The sequence below is a fragment of the Mustela erminea genome, chromosome 11 (assembly GCF_009829155.1).
Source record: "Mustela erminea isolate mMusErm1 chromosome 11, mMusErm1.Pri, whole genome shotgun sequence".
NCBI lineage: Eukaryota > Metazoa > Chordata > Mammalia > Carnivora > Mustelidae > Mustela > Mustela erminea.
This window is the reverse complement of record NC_045624.1, coordinates 43,311,504-43,334,715: the sequence shown is the minus strand read 5'-3', so window position 1 is coordinate 43,334,715 and position 23,212 is coordinate 43,311,504. Positions and strand designations below refer to the sequence as shown.

General features: G+C 37.4%; 1 protein-coding gene across 3 annotated transcripts in view; it reads left to right on the top strand.

The window, feature by feature from the left end:
- The window catches only part of BBS9 (Bardet-Biedl syndrome 9), a 446,163-nt gene that overhangs the window by 329,878 nt on the left and 93,073 nt on the right, over positions 1 to 23,212 (top strand). For all 3 annotated transcript variants that reach the window (XM_032305995.1, XM_032305996.1, XM_032305993.1), the window contains one exon: positions 15,914 to 16,096. In XM_032305995.1, coding sequence (XP_032161886.1) covers positions 15,914 to 16,096 — 183 coding nt within the window. The remainder of the gene's footprint in view (positions 1 to 15,913; positions 16,097 to 23,212) is intronic.

Below are 23,212 nucleotides of genomic sequence, written 5' to 3'. Positions count from 1 at the left end.
AAACTAAAAAGTGAGTTATTTTTAAAACTAGTTTGTAACCCATACTTCTCTCATCAGATGCAATCTTCCTCATATAGTCTTTTTCAGCTACTTAGAAGGAAGAAAAGATAGATGTTGGGTTTAGAGGGACTTCTCATCCTATCAAACTCAAACTTGGACATTTCAAGAAAAGGTCTCATTTTAATATATACCACATTTATTTGCTTGTGTTCTGTTTTACTTTCTTCCTTTTTTTTTTTTTTTTTTTTTGGTTGAGGCAAAAAATTTTTTTTCTACCTGTTTTATTTTTGTTTTTATTTGTGTGTTTTGTTTAAAAGGGGAAACTTTAAATGAGAATATTGATGTCAGGACTGAAACCATTGTGGGTCCTTTTCCTGTTTATGTTATTCTGGTCTTTATTAGAAATGTACATAGATATTTACTATCTTTTGGCTAATTTTGTAGCTCAAGGTCATTTTGCAAATAGTTATTAAAAATTACTTTTTAAGTGTGAAAAGTCTCATGAATGTTTACTAGGGTAAATCAGTCTTAGCCTTTATTCATAAGAAATATACTTTATTAACTTCCCTAAATGGATTTTTTTATTGAAATCATAAGAAAGCAGAATTAAATTTTTAAAAGTTAGTGAAAAGTTTGCAGAAGTGAATTTTCTAGCTCCATGGAGCTAAGGTTCTGTAGCAACAGGGGATGCAGTAGAGGAACATGGGCTCTAAGACCTGGGTTTGAATCTGGCTGCATGTTTATGGACAGTATTTCAAACCTTTCAGAAGGGGCCTCAGTTTCATCATGACTAAAGTGAATCTAGCAACTCTACTGCACAATTTTGTTATGAAGAGCATTAGGTCCCACTGGGAAGGGTGGGGAAGGCTGAGGGGACCTTTATGAAAACGGCCCAACTGTCCATTGGCTGATGAATGATAAAAATGATGTGTGGTTGTATATATTACACACACACACACACACACACACACACACACACACATTATGTGTGTGTGTGTGTGTGTGTGTGTGTGTGTGTGTGTGTATAATATACATATATATAATAAAATATTACTCAGCCAAAAAAGGAATGAAATCTTGCCATTAGCAATGACATGGAGGAGCTAGAGAGTATTATGCTAAGGGAATTGAGTCAGTCAGAGAAAGACAAATACCGTATGATTTCACTCATATGTGGAATTTAAGAAATAAAACAAATGAGCAAAGGGGATAGAGAGAGAGAGAGAGAATCCAAGAAACCAACTCTTAACTATAAAGAAAAAACTGATAGTTATCAGAAGGGAGGTGGGTGGGAGGTATGGGTTACATAGGCGATGGGGATTAAGGAATGTGCTTGTGGTGATGATCACCCAGTGTTGTATGAAATGTTAAATCACTGCATTGTACACCTGAAACTAATATTACACTGTGTGTTAACTAACTAGAACTTAAATAAAAGCTTAAAAAAAGAAGAAAAGAAGAGAGAATACCCCGCGAGGGGCAGCTAGGGAATGCCCTAGAAACAGTTATTTTTTGGGAACTGGATGAAGAACCTGGCATTGGGAAGTATGATTCCAAACAAAATATCAAACAAAAATGTATTCAATAGATTCTAAGATTTTATGTGGAGGAGGAGGGGGCAAAGGGAGAGAGAATCTTAAGCAGGCTCCATGTTCAGCTCAGAGCCTGATGTGGGGCTTGATCCCATGACCTTGAGATCATGACCTGAGCTGAAATCAAGAGTCTGACGCTTAAGAGAGTAAACCACCCAGGTGCCCCTAGTACATTATTTTTAAGGCCCATTGTTGATTTGATTACCTTTGAAAATAAAAAAAGTAAAATTAGCACATTAAATGAACAGAGATAAGACACATTATGATTTGAAAATCATTAGAGTGTGTGTGTATGTTAGCACCTAAAAAGCAAAGTACATTATGGAATTAAGGAAATGTGCTGTTTGCTGGGCATCACAACTGGTATGCTAGGTATTAGGTTTACTTCTTTTTTTAAAAGATTTTATTTATTTATTTGGCACAGAGAGAGAGAGAGATCACAAGCAGGCAGAGAGGCAGGCAGGGAGAGAGGAGGAACCAGACTCCCTGCTGAGCAGAGATCCTGATGCAGGGCTCGATCCCAGGACCCCGAGATCATGAACCGAGCCGAAGACAGAGGCCCATCCCACTGAGCCACCCAGGTGCCCCTTAGCTTTACTTTTGAGAGAAACCTCTGATAGTTGTGGTAAGCCAACATGCTACTTTTCCAAGATATGCTAGATGGAACTTATTTTAATTAATTCAGGTATTTGTTGAACCCTGCTGTGTGTTAGACCCTGTACTAGGTGGCAGGGGACATAGCAGTAAATAAGACAAAACACAGTTCCTTCCTTCCCAGAGCTTAAAATGATCAAACAAGTTGTTCTGAATGTAATGGATATAATGGATGGGGACATACAGGTGCTTTGAAAGTGTAGGGTGTGGGAATTATGCTACACATTTTGGTAAATAATATTTGTAACTTGTGTGCTTAATAAGTCCCATGAAGAGATGCTGAAGTTATTGGTACTGTGTAAACTAAGATGGAAGGTGGGGGGGGCGTCGTTACTGTATATAATAGGTTTTTTTGTTGTTGCTTTGTTTTGTTTTAATAAGAAGTTTGTTGGTTGGGTATTTAGCCAGGGAAAAATTAATAATAATAATAACAGTGCTAAGCTCAATTGAATGCTTACTGTGTGCTAGGTGTTGTGACAAACACTTTTTTTTTTTAAGATTTTATTTATTTATATGACAGAGATCACAAGTAGGCAGAGAGGCAGACAGAGAGAGAGGGGAAGTAGGCTCCCTGCTGAGCAGAGAGCCCGGGTGCGGGGCTTGATCCCAGGACCCTGGGATCATGACCTGAGCCGAAGGCAGAGGCTTTAACCCACTGAGCCATCTAGGCACCCCCATGACAAACACATTTATGTTGCATCTTATTTGAGCTCCACAGTGAATATGTCTTTTTTTATGGAGGAGAAAGCTGAAGTTTCAAGAGATGAGGAGACTCTTTTAGTGTCAAAACTACAGGGAGTGGTAGGACAGGACCAGAGCCCAGATTCAGATTTAATCATTTGTCATGTGGATGATTTCTGTTTCTCCCTCTTGTAGTTGTTTTATGTGTGAAAAGTTTGTGAGTATTGCAGGGGTTGCAAACTGGGCCAGACAGGTAACAGAGATGCGGGTGGAAGGTAGTAGGAGTGATGTTCACATTGTCAGTGCTATTCTGAACCAAAGGCATTCAAATGTGGATTTATTTAAAAGAAGGACAAATAGAAGAGTCTGTAGGCCTTTCATCCCTAGGAAATCAGATTGGTGGGGAAGACTTGTTTATAGATTTTCTTATGTTAACTCAACCTAATAGTCATTTGTATCGTGTGTGTGTGTGTGTGTGTGTGTGTGTGTGTGTGTGTGTGTGTGTGTGTGTTTAAGGCTATAGTGTAGTAGGCTGGGAAATGCTTGAGCTTTGGAGGTTTCAGGCACACCTGGTTTGATTTGGCACTGCTGTGTGATTTTGAACGAGTTACTTAACTTCTCTGAACCTTGTTTTCTTTGTAAGACAAAAATAATAATTACCTAATGTATTGTTGAAAGGTTTAGTAATAATATCCATTGACTTTTTAGGAATGTACCTGGCCCATAGTGGACACATAGTAAGCAGAAGTTATTGTTTTTATTAATATATTTGTTTTCCTTACTGTTAGTTTTTTGCAGGCAGCCCTTAAATCGCATGTATCTCTATCACTTAGCACTTAATTGACCTTGTACACCATTTTGCCAATTTGGTCATGTCAGAATTCTTTTTTTTTTTTTTTTTGAGATGATTCCGTCATGTCAGAATTCTTAAGTAAGTAACAATAGCCATCAAAAAGCTTGAGGTGGATGAGAATAAACTGTTTCCCTGTAACCATTCTCTTTGGCTCTAATGGAAGTAAGGCTCATAGTTAAATTTTGCCTTACACAAAGACATTTATTAAATACCTGTTATCAGCATGGAACAATTCTTGCAGCCTGTATTGTAGTAGGCTGGGTAAAGTTCAAATCTATGTCTTGTAGGCACTAGAATACCACCTTTCTGGAAAGATTCATTGAGGCAGGTAGGACAGTAATCCCTCTTTTATCCCTCTTATCCCTCTTTTATGCAAGGAAAAGTATGAGTGTAAAAATATTCTGCCAATTCAGGTATCTTAATACTGATGATTTTGCCAGTGAATCTATTTCTAACACACATATTGCTGATTATCCAACCTCTGATCTCCCTAATCAGAACTTATTTCTGAAATTCGTAATGGTAATTAAAAAGTCTTTGGTATTGCTTGGAGACCCCAATAGCTTAAGTGCTTGTGTAGTGCTCTCTGACATGTGAGCTTTGCTTCTAATTATAGAAGGGTAGGACAAACTCCAACTCTAGAGCCGTGATTCTCAACCAGGGTGATTTTTTTTCCCTAAGGAGATACTTAGCAGTGTCCCAAGACATTTTTGGTTGCCACAACTCGGAGGAGGGTGCTATTGACATCAAATTTATAGAGTCCAGAGTATTGCTAGACTTCTAACAGTGCCCAGGACAGGCCCCTGCAACAAAAAATTATTTGGCCCTAAATGTCATTAGTGACAAGGTTGAGAACGTGCTCTGGAGTGTAGCTTAGACTGACTCAACTGCTTACATCAAATGACCTTTTCTATGATGATGTATTTTAAAGTTAAATTACAGGCTTTGTAACATTCATCACATAAACTTCATGGTAAAGACTTGAATGAATTTAGTTCATTGTAATGCAATACCTGTTGAAGGTATGAATTTAGAGCCTAGCTACTTAATACCTATGGTAGACCCAATAAATAACATATAAAAGCTTTTTAAAAATGGTAGGCCTTGGTCTTGTCCACCTGGATGTAGGGATGGGTTTCCGTTGCCCAAGTAGTGCTCCTATAAATTGCTGTCTTTTTTTTTTTTTTTAAGATTTATTTAATTTATTTTAGAGAAAGAGAGAACCCGAGAACGGTGTTGGGGAGTATTGGTAAGAGAGAGAGAAAAAATCCTCATGCAGAATCCCCACTGAGTGCAGAGCCCAATGTCTGGCTCCATCCAAGGACCCTGAAATCGTGACCTGAGCCGAAGTCAAGAGCTGGCCACTTAGCTGATGGAGCCACCCAGGCACCCCTATAAATTGCTACCTTGATGGACATTCTTATGCTACTGAGTTGTCAGGCTTTTTATTTTACTTCAGTATAGTAGACATACATTAAATGCCTACTATAGGACTAAGGCTATGGAAGGGGTACACCGAACAGTAAAACAATCTTTGGCCTGGATGAATTTACAACACAGAAGAAATCAGGTACAACTTATCTTCAGCAAGGCCCCTTCCAATTATAATATCCTAACAACCTATTGTTGTAGAAATACCAATAGTTTACCCTTGTTTCACTTCATATGAAACCAGGAAGTGCCACTGATTGACTTTTGTATTATTTCCATGTGGTCTGAACCATATAGCCCTGTACATGTCTTGCCAAAGTACTATTGGATAGTAGTGGTTTAACTATGTATTTTGTCTTAAAAAAAAAAAAAAAAGATAAAAACCATTGATGTTCAAGAGATATGGACTCTGAAAAACTAGGTGTTTTAAAAGAAGATACATAGAGAAAACTCAACAATTCACTCTTGTGAAAATGCCACATTTACCTCTCAAACTCTGGAATGAAGGAAATGCTCAATACCATCATCAGCACTGCTGGGGTCTTCAGTTTCTCGTTTTGCCTTTTTGGGTGGATTATCAGCATTCCTTAATTGACTACATGTGATAATGTGTCTTAGCATTAGCAGCCTTTAGCTGAAGGAGTGCTATTAGGATAACCAACCAAGTACCCATCTCCCCATCATTTGCCTTCACTGGAGATGGCACTCAAGGCTGCGTGGGTGGCTCCATAATTACTGACATGTCTGCCTGTAGGAATGTGGTCTAAAATATTCTAAACTTAGGAGCTATTCAGATCAGACCTCTTGAATGTTGTTTTTGGACGGTGATAACTGTGGCATTCTCCAGGGTTTGTAAAATGAGCTCTGACATTGCCAACCATAGATTCCAGCTTTAATAGCAATCTGTTCAATGAGTAACCATGGTCCAGAGAACATTCATTCTTTTATTTTACAGCTTGATTCCATTAATTATTATTTTTTAAATTGGGTTTTCACTTGGCTGTAATAGGTAATTTTATGGAAAGGGGTAAAAATTTGGTCAGCAGGGGAGTGGAGGTGGGGGGAAGGTAAAAATAGTAATCAGGTTTGAGATCAGTTGTATTTTTAGCATTATATTAGCCAAGCATTGGAGTTAGTTTCCTTTCAGCTGATTAAGTTACATGTATATTTGGTGAATAAACTTTGCAGAAAGAGCAAAATTTGTCCTTGTGTCACTTGCAAATGATTTATTGTCATTCTCATTTAATATTTTTATGTATCAGTGCTATATGTTTTAAAAGTCCCAGCCAAAGTCTATATTCCAGCACTGCCTACCTTTCATATTCTTCTGGCCAGAACATTAAAAAAGAAAAAAAGGGGGGGGTATCCTATACTATATAGTATAAAGAAATTTCTCAGGAATAATTTGTTTTTCTAAAACCAGTTTTAAATGAATTCTCAAGGCATTTGGCAAATGTAGATTGGTGTTAAGGAAAATTATAATCCTAGACCAGTAAAACCATCATGACTTCTAAAAGTCAATGATCATATCTCGATGTTCCAAAGCATCAGGTGATTTGGCCAATTAGCAGGTCTCTTTTTATGAAGACAAATCATGTGTTACTGAATTTTTTTTTTTAACTAAGGCTACATTTTCCCTATTGTTTTAATAGCTCCCCAAATGATAGCATGGTTAAAAATATATTCTAATCCTGGGTTTGGTTTAGGAATTTCAGCTAAATGCTTGTTATAGGGGAATCCTAGTTTTTACTCCATAAGAAGAGTAATAGAATGTAATCTAGCCTCCTGTTCTATTTATACAAAACAACACAGTAGTAAAAGTAGCTAAGAATTAGATTCTTTCTATGCCTTCCAGTTAAAAACCTGGGTTCTCTTTTATCTAGTTAAAAGTTCAGCACACAGATAATGAAGCACTTCTTACATGCTTATTTGGCATTTGAATCATCACACCCTTTCTCTTTTCATTTTGAACCTTACTTCACTTTTTCTATTAAAAGCACAATTCTTTTGGATACAAATTGGATCTTTTCAGCCAAAGTAGAAGTTTAGACATGGTAAATTTTTTCTTCTTCCTTAGTGCAGGGGCTTTCCCATGTTGGAGTCTGCAGCAAAAACCATCGCAAATAACATCGTTGTGTGGGAAGTATGCCCTTTTTCTTGGCTCCTTCCAAATCTCCCGTAGACTGAAAGTGTGTCTTTCTGACAAAAGGGAAGCCATGTGAACAAAAAATTCATTTCAGCAGTCATTATAGCTGTCTTTAGCCTGGTGTTAGGCAGCCGTGGTTAAAGAAGAACTGAAGGATTTTTTTTTTTTAAGTAGATGACAGATATATTGAGGTAGATATGTTGTTTCCATGTGACATTATTTGGGTTCCATTCAAATTGGGAGGCTGACAACGCCTGATTGAGTGTGTCTAGGATTTAAGAGGCTGTTTAGTTGTGCTGGAGTTTTAGATGGACTCAGCCAGCATTTATGGGACACCCACTGTTTACTGAGTATTAGAAAATTGTGGGCATTGTGGGAACTTATTAATTGCTCTTTTTACACTGGAAGTTTCTGGGATAAGTATGAGTTTTGTTTTCCCTCTGTCTTATCGTAGTATACTTAGTAAACATCTTATTTAAATCACCAAATTTGCTAGCATTTTCAATAAGGTATTTAAAAACATCCAACATGGGACGCCTGGGTGGCTCAGTTGGTTAAGCAGCTGCCTTCGGCTCAGGTCATGATCCCAGCGTCCTGGGATTGAGTCCCACATCGGGCTCTCTGCTCAGCGGGGAGCCTGCTTCTCCCTCTGCCTCTGCCTGCCATTCTGTCTGCCTGTGCTCGCTCGCTCTCCCTCTCTCTGACAAATAAATAAAATCTTAAAAAAAAAATCCAATATCTAGCTCCCTGATAAGCCTCAGAGAATTTTTAGAGAACAAGTCATAACAGGCAAAGTTGTATGTTTGTATGTGTTTGTGTGTTTTAATAGAGTTGCTAAAGGAATAAAAAAAAGAATCCAATACATGTAACCTTTCATAATTTTTAGTATATATTTGATACGTGGTCTTGTGACATTTTACTTTGAAACTTTATTATACTTGGCTACAAATGAGTAGTCTCTTCTGTTGAGGGACCACACGGAGAGGGCCAGGGAATACTGCAGAATGATCAGCTGTCCTGCATTGCCTTAGGAGGTAGTAGTCAGTAGTGTGCTCTTCCTTTTTTCAGTGTCTTTGTTAACCTAACAGATAAAGTAGAATTTGCCTGATGTTTCTACAGTGAAATGAGCCCTCAACTATAGAGTATTAAGAAATAGTAACCAGGAGCCAAACAAATTAGAAATGAACAGAAAGGTTGTTAACTCAATTCGTTTCATCTATTTTGTAGATGAAAACTAAGTCTGAGGAAGGTAGAGAAGCCAAAGGTTGTACAGTTAGTAAGTATTAGCATTACCAGTATTCATACATATCTAATTGACTCCAAAGTTACTTGATTATTACGTCATCCAGAATGTTGTTAAGCCCAAGTTACAATATGGTTTGGCCATTAACATATCAAAATTGTTGCTCAAATAAAATTTGCCTTTATTTGTGTAAACTTATCTACCTTACATGAGTTATACTTTATATACTTTTTACTTCTTTTATTATTTTTAACAACGTTTTGAGAAATAATTTATATACATAAAATTCACTCATTTAAAGTGTACCATTTAATATTTTTAGCCTATTCACAGGGTTGTACAGCCATTAGGAGGCACTTTCCTTTCCCCTCCTGTCCACTATCCACCCCCCAACCCTAAGCAACCACCGATCTACTTACAGTGTTTATAGATTTTTCTGTTCTGGACATCTCATGTAAAGGGAATGATACAACATGCAGTCCTTCGTGGCTGGCTCCTTTAACTCCATGGAATGTTTTTAAGGTTCATCCATGTAGTAGCATGTGTAAGTTTCTTTTTATGGCTGAATGGTATTCTATTATGTAGATATGCCACATTTAATTTATCCATTAGTTGATGGACAGACATTTGAGTTGTTTTGCTTTGGGGCTATTATAAATCATGCTGCTATAAACATTTGGAATGAATTTTTGAGTAGGCATATATTTTCATTTCTCTGGTGGTATAAACCTTGGATTGTAATTGCTGCCTCATATGCAACTCAATGTTTACCTTTCTGAGGAACTGCCAACCTGTTTCCAAAGTGACTGAGCCATATCACATTACCACTAGTAATATGTGAGGGTTCCAGTTTCTCCACGTTCTTGCCAACACTTGGTATTGTCCATCTTCTTACCTCTTTCATTTAATTCTCATAGGATTATAATTATAAAATAAATGAGTATTATCCTTACTGTCATTTTATAGATTAAAAACTCTAAATCAGTAAATATTAAACGAAAAACACAAGAAGTGGTATGGATAGTTCAAAACAACATATTTAAAAGTAATTTCAACATTTTTGAATCTGGCACTTACAGCTATGTTAGATGTTAGTGATCATATTTCCCACCCCTACATTTTGGAGGTGATGAAACTAGAGGCCTAGAAAAAGGAAGTAAATTGCACTGTGACATAAAGTTGCTCCCTAGGGAAGGCGGTCCTGGCACAGCTTGCTATATTCAGCCCTAAGGGATGTATAAACTCACCCATATCATACGATTCCGTTTTCTTCACTCATTCATCCATGCTGACCTTTTATTAAAATAAACCTATCTTAATTCATATGGAGGTATTAGAATGTCAGCAAAGTGGAAACCTGCCATTGGGAAGCTTCAGATAGAATTTGTTCCACATATACCTATAAGGAAATCTATGTGCAGGCAGAAAATCAATGCAGGTGATGTTACTTGGTGACATTTCTTGGGTCAGATTGCTTGGGTATAAATTCCGGCTCTGCTGCTGACTAACTGCTCTATATTTCTGTCTCCTTAAGTTTTTAAAAGATTTATTTGTTTATTTTTAGAGAGAGAGAGTGCATGCGGAAGGGCGGGCAAAGGAAGAAGGAGAATGAGAGAAGCAGACTCCCCACTGACTGGGAGCCTAATGCGGGGCTTGTTTTAGGACCCTGAGATCATGACCTTAGCCTAAATCAAGAGTCGGATGCTGAGCCACCCAGGAGCTCCTCTGTCTCCTTATTTTTAAAATGGGGGGCAGTAATAGTTCCTACTTCATAATCGTTTTGACAATAAAATGAGCTAATCTCTTAAGGAGGTTAGCGCAGTGTCCGGCTCCTAGGAAGCCCTCAGTTAATGATGACAGTTATTATTACATAACATCAACTTGCTTAGACCACTGAAAAGATTGTAGTCTGAGATTTGTAGACAATAAATGAGTCATCCCTTTAAAAAATGAGCTTCACTAAAGGAGCAGGTGTAGTAAATAAATAGCTCATTTCTAAAGCTTCATAATTTTGAAGCTTCATAATTTCTAAAGCTTCATAATTTTGAATTATATAGAAACTAATACAATTTTTTAAGGAAAGAAAAACCTCCCCATCCTTTACAAATGATGAAATAATTTTCTTTTACTATAACTTTGGGCAGAAATAAGCTTGGAAGTTCCAACTTGAGTTGACCTCATGGTAACAGCCCAACAATGGGGAAATTTAACTAAAGCACATATGCCTGTTATGGATGTAATGTATTAGTAGTGTTTTTCCTTAGTATCTTTGTTTGATTATCAAGATAAAAACCTATTTATTATTTTAAGGGGACTACTGTATATATTTGTGTACCATTGCAGAAGAAAAAGTACTCAGTGGGGAATCAGGAGACAGCCTTGAGTCCTGGTGCCTCTCTGCTGTAGTTCAGGATCACAGGCACTAAGGTCATCTGGGCACTGAGCTTCTGTTTCCTCACCTGGAAAGGGGGGCTGCAGGGATCAAGAATTTCTATCTCAGAGGGTAGTCCTGAAGACCAAGTGGTAATCTGGCTATAACAGCACTAACACAGTGCTTTGCCCACAGTCAGGGCTTAGTAAATGATAGCTAAGCAGCAATGTAATAGGGTTCTGTGTGCCACACATAAGATTTGGAGGCAGCTTTGATGGTGAGTTTAGGTGAAGAAATTGGACATGTCTGTGTTCACATAGTATGATTCATGTCTATTCTGCTGTTGCTGCTGCTACTTTCCTGTAACCAATTTTAGAGCCTATCTTGGCAGCTGGAAGTATTTGGGATTAATTTCACACTCATTTTATGAGTTGAGCATTTTCCTGCAAGCAGCTCCCTGGGCCTCTGCCTCATTACTTTGGCATCAACTGATATGGCAGTTGGATACGGATGTCCTTTGGGGTCTCCATTTTATTTGAAAACCTTCAATTCGAAAAAGCAAAACAAAGGCCATCAACACATTTGTGCTTGAAATCGTTAGCATTTATTGTTTCCTAAACCCTTCCCTTTCTGTAGTTCTGTTGAACACCCAGGGAACATACATCTTGCACAGCCAGTGATGAGCACTGAAAAATCACTCTCCTTCAGATTTAAGCCCTAGCAGCTGGTTGGCCTCATTTTGCAGTTCCAGGTGAATAGCGAGATCCTCTAGGCCTTGGTGGGACAGATCTAAATCTTGGTGGGTCTATATTTTCCAGCCCTTTTTACTATGTTAATTCTGCTAAATTCATTTGGCTCTTATGGAGAACAAAGTAAACTTGGCTGTTATACGTAGAACTAAATTGAGAACATGGAGATCTGTTTAGTATTTCATGCTGGCCAGTAGGTCAGGAAGATTTTCCTTGGGGGTAATTTACATAAGGAATTGTTTATCCCATTTCTTTCCAATTTCTGTGACCGTTTGGGGATGGCAGACTTTCCACAATGGCACAGAAATATAACTAGCAAGACCGAAACTTAGAGAAACGATGCTTCTCTCAGATTAATGTATTTTGGGCCTTGCTCAGGAAAGATCCTGTGGCTTGGGCTGCTGTCTCACTGAGAAGTCATTCTTCCACCACAGCTGTGTTTAGCAAGTTGGGTGGGTCTATGAACTGACATGCTGTTACACTTAGTAAGAATTTTCCCTTGATAGTGAGGAACGTGCATAACAGCCTTACTTTAAGTCCCAGCAAATGCCCAAATGTTTACTATGATCGATAGCTGCTTTGAATGCAGCCTGCATCAGGGAACACCCACACTCACAGTACTTCACCACCACCCAGGACCTGCGCTGCTCAGTGCATGCTATTCACTTGACATTCCATTTCCTCTGCGACAGTTGCCCAGATTACCTTTTTTTTTTTTTTTTTTTTCTTCCTTTTTTTGATCTCATCAAATGCTGTTCCCGAACTGGGATATTTGCTCCTTCCTGAACAAGCACTCTCTACTTTTCTGTTTTAATGCATTTGTTCAAGTTGTTTCCTACACTTTTAAAGCACCCTTACCCATCTTAAGGATGAATTTCTGATACCTCTCTCAGTGGCATGCTGGTTCTCTGGGAAGGAGAGGTGTTGGGAGGAAGCACGGTTTTGTAACATTTGTTGATTTTCATGTGTAAATACTTCTGCCATGGCTGATTTCAGTCTACCAATGTGAGGTCACTGAATGCAAAGCTGGGAAGAAATGGGCAATAACCCACCATTGCAGAGTGTTTTCAACATACAGATACAATAAGCATAAATAACCTCAAGGGTCTTGACAATAGTAAACTAATTAGGAAGCAATGAGTTTTGAGTATTTATTACCCTTGTTTTGGTGTAATTTATTTAATTTCAAGTTTATGTGACTTAATTTTTAGTAATGGCCAAGTTTAATAGCTGACATACAAAACTGAAAATCAAACGACCTGTCCTTTCTCTGGAGCCTATAGGAGCTGGACAAGTTGGCTCCAGCACACCACTGTTTCTTCCTCTACGTTTTCTTTCCTAAAGTTCTCCAGAGTCAGTAAGGCCTTTCTCTGAACCTAGAAGGTGCTTCAGGTTGCATGCAGGCTTTGAAGTGAGAGACTCCAAGTGTGAATCCTGGTCTCTCACTTGCAAGGTGATGGTCAGGCTGGCTATTTGACTTGCAGTTCCCTGTGCAAAATGAAAAAGCAGGGCCCTTGTTCAAAGGCCAGAAGAATATGCTTTTAAAATAACTACTAAAATACAAAGCTTTTCCATTTGCTGGTTTGTTTTTATTTTCTATTTAATGCCATTCCAAGTAACAAAAAATTTAAATTTAAAGTTGTTAGCATGAATTTTAACATTAGTCTTACATTGTGCAATGCCAATTTTAAATGCAAATATAAGAACATTTAATGCTGTGAGTTAATGAGCATTATCTCCTCTTCTCATGTACATGTCTCTTATTCCTTCATCAACCTCACTTATAAAACACAAGTTCAAAAATAAAATTATTAAGAATTTCTAGACAGAAGGGCACTTGGGTGGCTCAGTTGGTTGTGTCTGACTCTTGATTTTGGTTAAGGTTTGATCTCAGGGTCATGAGATCATGCCCACATTGGGCTCCTCACAAGGCGTCAAGACTGCTTAGATTCCCTCTGCCTCTCTTACCCTCCTCCTGCTCCCTCTCTCTCTTAAAAAAAAAAAAAAAAAAAAAAAGAAGAAAAATTTCAAGACAGAGAGAGCAGAGCATTAAACCAATTATGGAGCCCTTCCAAACACAGGCACAGTTTGCATCCATGTGTGTAGTACTGGCACAGCAGAATGTTGGGCATGTAGTCTATGCTCACTTAATTACAAGGATTATTATTAACCTAATGATTATAATATTAATGGCATTCTCCTTTATCATTCGTAGGGTCTTCCCTACAGTATCAACTTTTGCCTCTGACATATTTTCCTTTCTCCATTATAAACTCTCTGAAGGTAGAGATTAGATTTGTCGCCATTGATTTCCTTAGAGTGCTTCCTGCAAATTCTTGCATATACCTGGCACTTAGGAGGTGTTTATGATCTTGATCTTTGTGTGATTTGGGCTTATTGACAAGGCATCTGTGTTGTTATATGATGGTCCTCACAATGAGGCTTAATTGGTAACACTCACAGGAAGAAAAGAAAATAAATACAGAATTTAACAGGAGTCAGTTGTAATCATGGTGAGGGGAAAGAAGCAGATGATTCCAGGTGTTTTGATTTAAGGAAAGTGGCCTCTGTCTTTTAGAGGGGACTTCTTGAAGTAATAGGGAAGGGATGAGTTCCAAGCCTCATTTGAGTAAAAGAGGCCCCAGGGATATTAACTCTGGCCCATAGTAATCTGTCCCTTTGCAAACTTCTTTTATACTTATTTTCTGTTCTGCACAATTAGGACATTATTACAGTAATGTTTCTTTCCACTAATTGGTTGTATATGTATATTTCCTGTCCAACAAATTATAAGATCCTTATGGATTATAAGATATGTACTTTTTTGAATACCTATGGAAAGGAAGTCGCACAGTATTAGGTACATAGTAAGCAGTGCATTTTATTGTAATGCTGACTTTGGTCCAAACTCCCAGGGCTCCCTGGAGATCTGAATGTGAATTGGGTTGTCTTTTCTATCTCCTGCAACCCCTCAACCAAATGATGAAGAATCCTGGTCTACCCAGAATTGTCAGGCAAGGACCTTCAATTGCTTTGTCTTTCCTAAACTGTATCTCTTTTCCATCATCTCCCAGATACTCTGAGGACTGTCCCCCTACAGCCCTCTTGTTACATGGAATTTGGGAGACCACACAGCTGTAAACCCTGACTTGTTTGAATGATGATTTTTTAACAAGCCCTTTGGGCCAGGGTCAATAAGCCATGAAATATCACCAAATGGTTCATGTACACTAGAGTTCTGAAAGTCATCTAAGTTCTAGTTCTTCAAGCTGGCAGGGACTGATAGAAAGGAGCTCACATTGCCCTGGCTTTTACTATTCCTGCTCTGGGGGCTGTCAGACGCCTTGCGCCTCTGAGCCAGTCAGTTCATTACTTTTAATGAGCACAAAATTCACCAAGACATTAAAATAAAACACCAATGGGCAGTCTTGGATGTTCCATCCAATTGTTGCTTTAGTTCTTTTTTCCACAGGATTATTCAGGAGAATGAAAAAAAAAAAAAAAAAAAGAGCCAATTCTTCTCCTGCCAATTTTATCCTAAGTAGATTTGGCATTGTAAAGCTAACACACCCTGAAATTTTTTTTTTTTTTTTCATTCAGGTCCCTGTGGGCTAATGCCTGACATTTGTGTTAAAAATGACATTACTCAATTGGTCAAATGTTTGAACATGATCTACCTTTTAGTTATAATAAAGAAATACTGGATATCCCAGCACCATGTAACAAGTAAAGAATAATAATCAGAGGCAGTATTTTCTAAAAAGGGTACAATGACGTCATTATTTTAAATTACATGGCAAATGAGGCTATTTTGATACTTTTTAATTGCTCAATCTCTGTGGCTAGTAATAAAGACTAAAGTAACTGTATTAGGGTTACTTATATTATCACATATTGTAGAAGGTCTGTTGATGGTGAAGCAGACACCGAACAATGTCCCCATTAAGCCGATTTCATGGATATTTTCATCTCCTGGCCATATGGGTTTGGAATTACCTTAGGGATTTTTTTTTTTTAAAAGAAGGAAGTGAACAGATGAATGATAACTATTTTATTACCCAACATAGCTTGTGTTTGTGGAAGACAAAGTTCATCAATTTGTTTTAAAGAAAAACAAGAGTGTGCCAAATGTAATTTGTTGAGGGCTCAAGAATTGTGAAATTATCCCTAACTGAAGTTTGTCATTTCTGCAGGTAATCGCTCTAGCAGATGCGGTAGAGGAAAACCAAGACAATCTGTTCCAGTCATTCACCAAGCTGAGAAGTGCCACCCATCTGGTGATTCTGCTGATTGGGCTGTGGCAGAAGCTCAGTCCTGACCAGGTTGCTATTCTGGAAGCAGCATTTCTGCCACTGCAGCAGGACACTCAAGAATTGGTAAGGACCCACAAGCCTGTAGTGGTAACAGCCGTCATTATTGAAAAGAGTGTGATTTTAGGAAGATCTCACATGGCTATCATATTTTCTAAGGTATCAGATGGAGGCTTTTTTTTTTTTTTTAAACCCAGATCCTGTTTTTCTTTTCTTTAAACCATAATAAAAATGTCAAATAAAGACCTTTATTTTTCTAGAGTTATTTTAAAAATAGGTATATAGTCCATTTTTATGTGGTATTCAGTCTATTTTTTATGTGCTCTTCAATCACTTAAAGCCACGGAAACAGTCATTTGACTGCCTGAGCAATGGCAGTAAACCTTCAGATTAGCTAATCCTTTCCTTTTCCACCAGAGAAAACAGTTCAGCCATTTTAATTTGCACAATGTTCTTATATTTAAGTGTCACTTCTAGGGTTAGGGAGAGCTGAGATAGCCTTGCTAAATGACAGGAATATTTTGCTACATTTATATAGTTCTTTATGTACAGTGTATAAACTCCTTTACTCTTGACACTTTGAGTAGACAGTTTAGAACCAAACGGGGGAAAATGAGGGTTCATATTTGGAATTTTTGGTTAAAGATTATATGAATAAAAATATTTTAGAGCCCTTGAATTTTAGAGGATTATATGACTACCAGGTGTCATTTTGGGGGAACTTATTGCATGCTTTTAAATACAAAGAAATAATACACTTCTTAGAAATTAGAAACTGCTGGACTTAATTTTCTGTATTGGAGGAAACCATTTCAAGAAAAAAGTCATTTAAAATTAATTTTTAAACACAGCTATGAGAACACAGGACTAAAAATAATAGTACTAAAACTAGCATTTTTGAGTGCTTACTAGGTAGGCATCAGGTGGTATCTTAAGTGTTTCACAAGAATTATCTCATTTAATCTTAAACATGTCCCAATAAGGTAGTTAAGGTACTGTTTTCATCCTCATTTTATATATGAAAAAATTTAGGCTTTGAGAGTTAAGTACCTTTTGGAAACTAGTGGGTGGTAGAGCCAGGATTTGAGCCCAGGTCTGGTGGCTTTCAAAGCATATGTTTTTAACTAATACACTATATTTTAGCAAACAAAGTCATGAACAAGATTTTGAAAATCACAGTCTTTGTCAGTTGAATGTAATTTTCTATAATTGGGTCAAAATATTGTCAGATGAAAAAAATGAAACTATATTTTATATCCTAAACAAAATACTAATAAAAAATTGGAAAAGAATTTAGAGTACACCTTTTTCATAGATTGAAAAAATAAAATTACTGCTACAATTGATTGTAGTAATAGAAAACAGTACAATTAGGAGTGTATTAGTAAGAATGATAACTATGAACTCAGATTAAGTAGTCAGAAATATGTGGATGGCCTCAGTTCCTGGTTCCACCACTTGATGATAAAGTCCTTCTGAGCAGGTTTTCTAGCTGTTCTAAATTTCTACTTCTGTAGCTCTAAGCTGGAAGCAATAATAGGACCTATGCAATAAGTTGAGTAAGAATTAAATGAGATAATGGAATAGAGTGGAATTATATATATTTTTTAATAAACATATAATATATTTTTATCTCCAGGGGTACAGGTCTGTGACTCGCCAGGTTTACACACTTCACAGCACTCACCATAGCACATACCCTCCCCAATGTCCATAACCCCACCCCGCTTCTCCCAACCTCCCTCCCCCCAGCAACCCTCAGTTTGTTTTGTGAGATCAAGAGTCACTTATGGTTTTTCTCCCTCCCAATCCCATCTTGTTTTATTTATTCTTCTCCTACCCCCTTAACCCCCCATGTTGCAACTCCATAGAGTGGAATTATATCTTACTCATTTTCATATTCTCAGCATCTGACACAATGCCTGACCATAGCACAGTCAATATTTGTTGGGTAAATGACTGGAGAGAAAGGTGAAAGCTAACAAGAGTTGACTTGTCAGAACACATGTAGTAGATATAATCTGGAGCATGAGGAAGCAGGGCAGGTCCAGCTGTATAATTTACAGAGCCCAGTGCAAAATGAAAATATAGATCCTTGTTCAAAAAAGTAGGAAAAAGTGCTAAAGTGTTGTTAAAACAGATACCAAAACAAGCCTTTTACTTTCTTCCATCTCTCTTTCATCATGGTGCTTTATATGCCATTTTATGTTCTAAATGAAGGAAAATTAAAAATTCAAGTTGTTAGCATGAATTTTACCCTTATTCTTTATAGTGTACAATGCCAGTCTTAATACAAATATTAATCACCCAAATTATGTAATTTGTATTTTGTAGCTCATACATGCATATGTATTTTGGTCTTAAAGAACTGTGAATCAGTGCACAAAATTAACGGTTTTTATTTCACTTCTTGATATGTACACATCTACCAATACTGTCCACCTTCAGCTTACTGATGAGTAAGGAAGGAGAGAAAGGAAAAGGAACTCTGTGTTACTCTATTTCCCCTTCCTTCTGTTACCATTTTCAGTGTAATAGTTGGATAATACGGGGAAGTAACATGATATAATGGACTGCCTTAGTCATTCCTGGTTTTATTAATCTATTGCTGCCTTTCTTCATTCAAAACAAGTTTTGGGGCAAATGAAAAGCCTTGAAGGGTTGTCAGTGCCCCCACGTAATCAGTCTAGATGTAACATAACTTCCTTGTACTTGCTTTAAGTCTCCCTGACTCCCAGTCATTCAGGGGCCATGGAATTCTAAGCTTATGGGACAGAAAGGGAGAAGGCCACGCATATTGGGCATGTCTTCCCCTCTCAGAAACACTTCTCTCTCCCATTGGACTTCACGTACAGAACATAAGTTCAAAGATAACATTATTAAGAATTTCAAGATGGCAATGGCAAAGCATTAAATCAAGTGTGGGATCCTTCTGAACGTGGGGCCCTGTGTGATCACACAGCTCACGTGCTCCTGAAGTGTGGTTAGACCCAGAGGAAGAATTTCCTTAAAATAGAGGTTCTCAAATGTAGGGATTGAGTTCACAGAGAGATTGTGGTATTTCTGAATTTAGGGAACTTTGGAAACAGCCTCGTTCTGCTGGGAGTATGTAGTATGTTCATCCCTGTAGGCAGGTGAATGGACGAGGCATCTTCTCAAAGCTCCTTTCTGTCCTGCCACTATGTTCTGTGCTGTCATACCTCCCAAAACAAGGAGGGAAAAATTCTTTCAACTTTCTTCTAAATTTGGTGAGATTAGAAGGTGTGTATACTCATAATGTCTATCGAAGTCATTAATGAGACAGGACACTTGATAAAAACATAACTTGGAGAAGAATGAATGAAGAAAGACATTTTAATACTGCTTGTTATGCTCTTCATCTTTAATTAGGTTGTGGTATTCACTTTGGACTTATACTGTTGAGACAGCTTATATATCTTGAGAAAAAGGGATTCCTTTTTCATTCTTCAAGACATACGCATGCAGTATGTGGTTTTGACATGCTAGTTCACAATCCCCCACGTTATGCCTTTAGACCTCACAAATAAATGTTATGTGATGGGTATCCCACTGAGATGTGAAAATGAAATATGCAAACCTGAAATAACTTGGAGGGAGGGTAAGGCGGGAAAGAAAGGAGTCTCTGACCAGAATGTTGAAAATATGTCCCATATTGAAGTTATTATGATACCACAGAAATCTGAATGTAATTTAGACAGTTTGGTTGAAAGTGGATGGCAGAGTACATGTGTGAGGGGGAGAACTTCAGACATGTGGATAGCATTTTCAGAAGAGACTCTCAGTTCAAGGTCAGATGTCCCCATAAGTATTGAGAGGTAGAAGAAAGTACTCAGAAGATATTTTATTTACATTTCACATAGCATTGCATAATGGTTTGTTGTATTGTAATTGAGGTGGTGTGTGTCACAAAGGCAGGCAAAATGCCTGAATTCACTCTGGAATATTTTCTTATAGGCATCAGGTTCACAAAGCAAAAATATTTAGAATTAATTATTACTAATGAAAAGTAATGTTCTTCATACTATATCATCAGTAGTTTTTTTTTTTAAATACCATCTCATTTGGAACAGAATTCATCATTGTTTTCTTTAGTCTGTTTCTTTAGTGATGCTTTTTTTATGTTTGCCACTTCTCATAATTATTTGGGGGCAAATAAATGCTGGTGTTTGTGGACTATTACATATGACTTTTCCAAAGTGCTGAAAGTTACATATGCCAAATGTGTTTTTGTAGGGATACTTCCTTTCACTTTAAGGGATACTTCACTTCACTTTAACCATTAAGTGTTTTCTTTGGCATCTCCAAAAAGAGCTCTTAAACTTGGTTCCATCAGTGGATTTGATAATAAATATGATAGTGTCCATATCATCTTCCTGTCATAATAGAGAAGTTTTGCCCCAAATACTGTGTTCTCTCAGAGTACCTGATGGGGCAATTCTAAAATGAATTGTTTTCTTACTTCTCAGGTTAGGGGCTGAGGAGATTTCAGAGTATTTGCAATGTACAATTTAAACATGTATCTACTGACCCTTTGTCTATTTGAAGCTCTATGGAAAATTCTATCTCTACTTAAGCCCATGAGGGCTGAGTTACTGGTTTGAGTCTGAGAGAATGTTTAATTGTGATAGTACATTTATCTCCCTTTCATGATGTTGTATAAAAGCCCAAACTGCAAAACTTTATATACCTCAGGATTGACTTGGAATCTTATCCAGTCATTTATGCATTCAATGAATATTTATTAAGCATCTACTATGTTTCAGGTAGTGTTCTAGGATCTCAGCATATTTCAATAAACAAAATGGAGTTAGATCCCATTTACTTCAATGTTGTAAGCAAACAGATTCTAGTCATATTTAGCTGTAAACATATTGGCTGTCTGATGTGGTAGCCACTTGACATATGTGGCTATTTAAGTTGAAATTTACATGAATTAAAGTGAAATAAAATTTCAGTTCCTCGATTTCTCTAGCTGTATTTCAACTGCTCAATAGCCGCATGTGGCTACCATTAGTGGCTATCACATTGGAAAGTGCAGATATAGAACCTTTCCTTCACCACAATAATTTCTTTTACATAGTACTCTCCATCATTAAAAGAGAAAGGGTTTTGTCAATTGGGTTAACAACTTAAGCACATTTTAACAAATTAATCAGAGAAGGGTAGGATGCTGATGTTAAGTTATGCCATGGTGTTTGCTTTAGCAGCCCTTATTTCTGGTATTCTGGTGTCATCTGCCTGGTCACATGCAATAACCAGGCTTTCTCTAGGGAGATGAATGCATCTACATAAAAGGGAGGCAATAAGCTGGCGCAAGTGCTGCTACTCACCCTTCACATGACCTTGGTAGACATTATAATCATCCCAAATTCTTTCCTCTTGAGCCAGCACATGACCTCAGAATCCTTTTGAATAGAGCATTCTAGGTAGTCACTATCTCTTGTGGTTGGTATGTGGGTGTATCCTCTTTGCCCTTCCTGATCTCTGTACAGATCTGCTTTTCATTTTCTTACCAAACAGCTTAGATAACTAAGATTCTTTCACATAAAGTCCAGAAGATGGCAAGAGAGCAAAGAGGAACAATATTGTTATTTCCAAATGGACTTTCTGCGACTTCTCCACAAAATGTTCATGTTCCACCTGACTGCAGAGGAATCTTTAAGGAAAAGAGCAACCGTGTGCTGGTTTGGAGACCTGAGTATACACAGTCCTAGAGTTAGAAGGAGTACTGGCACATTGCATAGCATTTTGCCTTACTTTTTCTTTTCCTTAAAAGTGCATTTAATATCTTTAGTAGATGTTATCTACTGTTTGAAAAGGAAAAGCTTTATTGTGTTCTTAAGACCTTAACAGTTATCTTCCTTAGTATTGAACTTTCAAACCCCAAGAAAGTTAAGGTGGAAACTTTCATCAGTGGGGGAAGGAGATTTGGGCCTTCAGCCTTAGTTTTTGATTGATTATGCCTTTGACAGACTGATATGGAAAGAGAAACTTATTTTTAACGTGTTCAACATGGTTCATGTGAGAAAACAGATGTTTATAATAGGAAATCCTATTGTGTAGAGAGACTTATCAAGGCTCACTTACAAGATTTGAAGTCTTCTACGTCACAGGGCAGGTTTGATGTAAGGGGCATTGTGCCTCCTGTCTGGATTGAGTAATGACGAGATGGCTAATCATTGCTATTATTAATGACCTCTTCTTAAAAGGCAAACAAAAGGAGGAAGTCTGGTGTCAGTATCAAGTCTGCCTTTATAACTGTTGAAGTATCATCACAATTACAAGCTGTATATGGGAACATAGTAGAGAAAGTAAATATTTTGGTAATCTCCTTGATTTTAGCCAACTAGATAAACATGAAAGAATTAGTTTCATGTTCATAATGGCCACATACTCTGTGTTGTTGCTAGTTACATGCAACTGGTGTTCTATAATGTTATGGTTTTCTACTTCGCCAGTGTTGAGTATAGCATATCTCAGAACCTTTCTGATGACTTGCTTGCTGTTTTAAAAATTAGAATACATCAAAATAGCAGCTAAGTAGAAGAAAATATACAAGGGGTGATGTGTAATTTTTTAAACTTCCCTTAAGTATAGCATATATGAAACAGTAATGGATACATTTAATATTATTTATCCATTCAAGAATAGAGATACTAAATAAATAAAGAAAGAATTGATTAATTGAAGCTTCACTCTCACTGTATGCCACTCCCAAACCTTTGTGAAGCTGGATGTGGTTTAAATATAAATAAATAAGTGAAATTCAGTCAACCACAATGAGGAAAATAATGATCATCATCATTCTCATAATGCCCACTGTTTTGATTCCTGGCTAAACGTGTATTTTTTTTTTAAGACTTTACTTATTTAGTTGAAAGAGTAAGAAAGAGATAGGGAACACAAGCAGGAGGAGCAGCAGAGGGAGAGGGAGAAGCAGATTTCCTGGCTGAGCAGGGAGCCCAACAATGCGGGGGCCCCGATCCCAGGACCTTGATCCTGAGATTATGGCCTGACCCACCCAGGAGCCCCAGAAATGTATTTATATTAATTTGATTTCCTTAAAATACCTTTACCCAACTTATTTTGAATCTACCAATTGCAAAGCGATGATTTTGATGTCTGGAACATTGCATTCTTTTAGAAAGGTACATGTAGAAA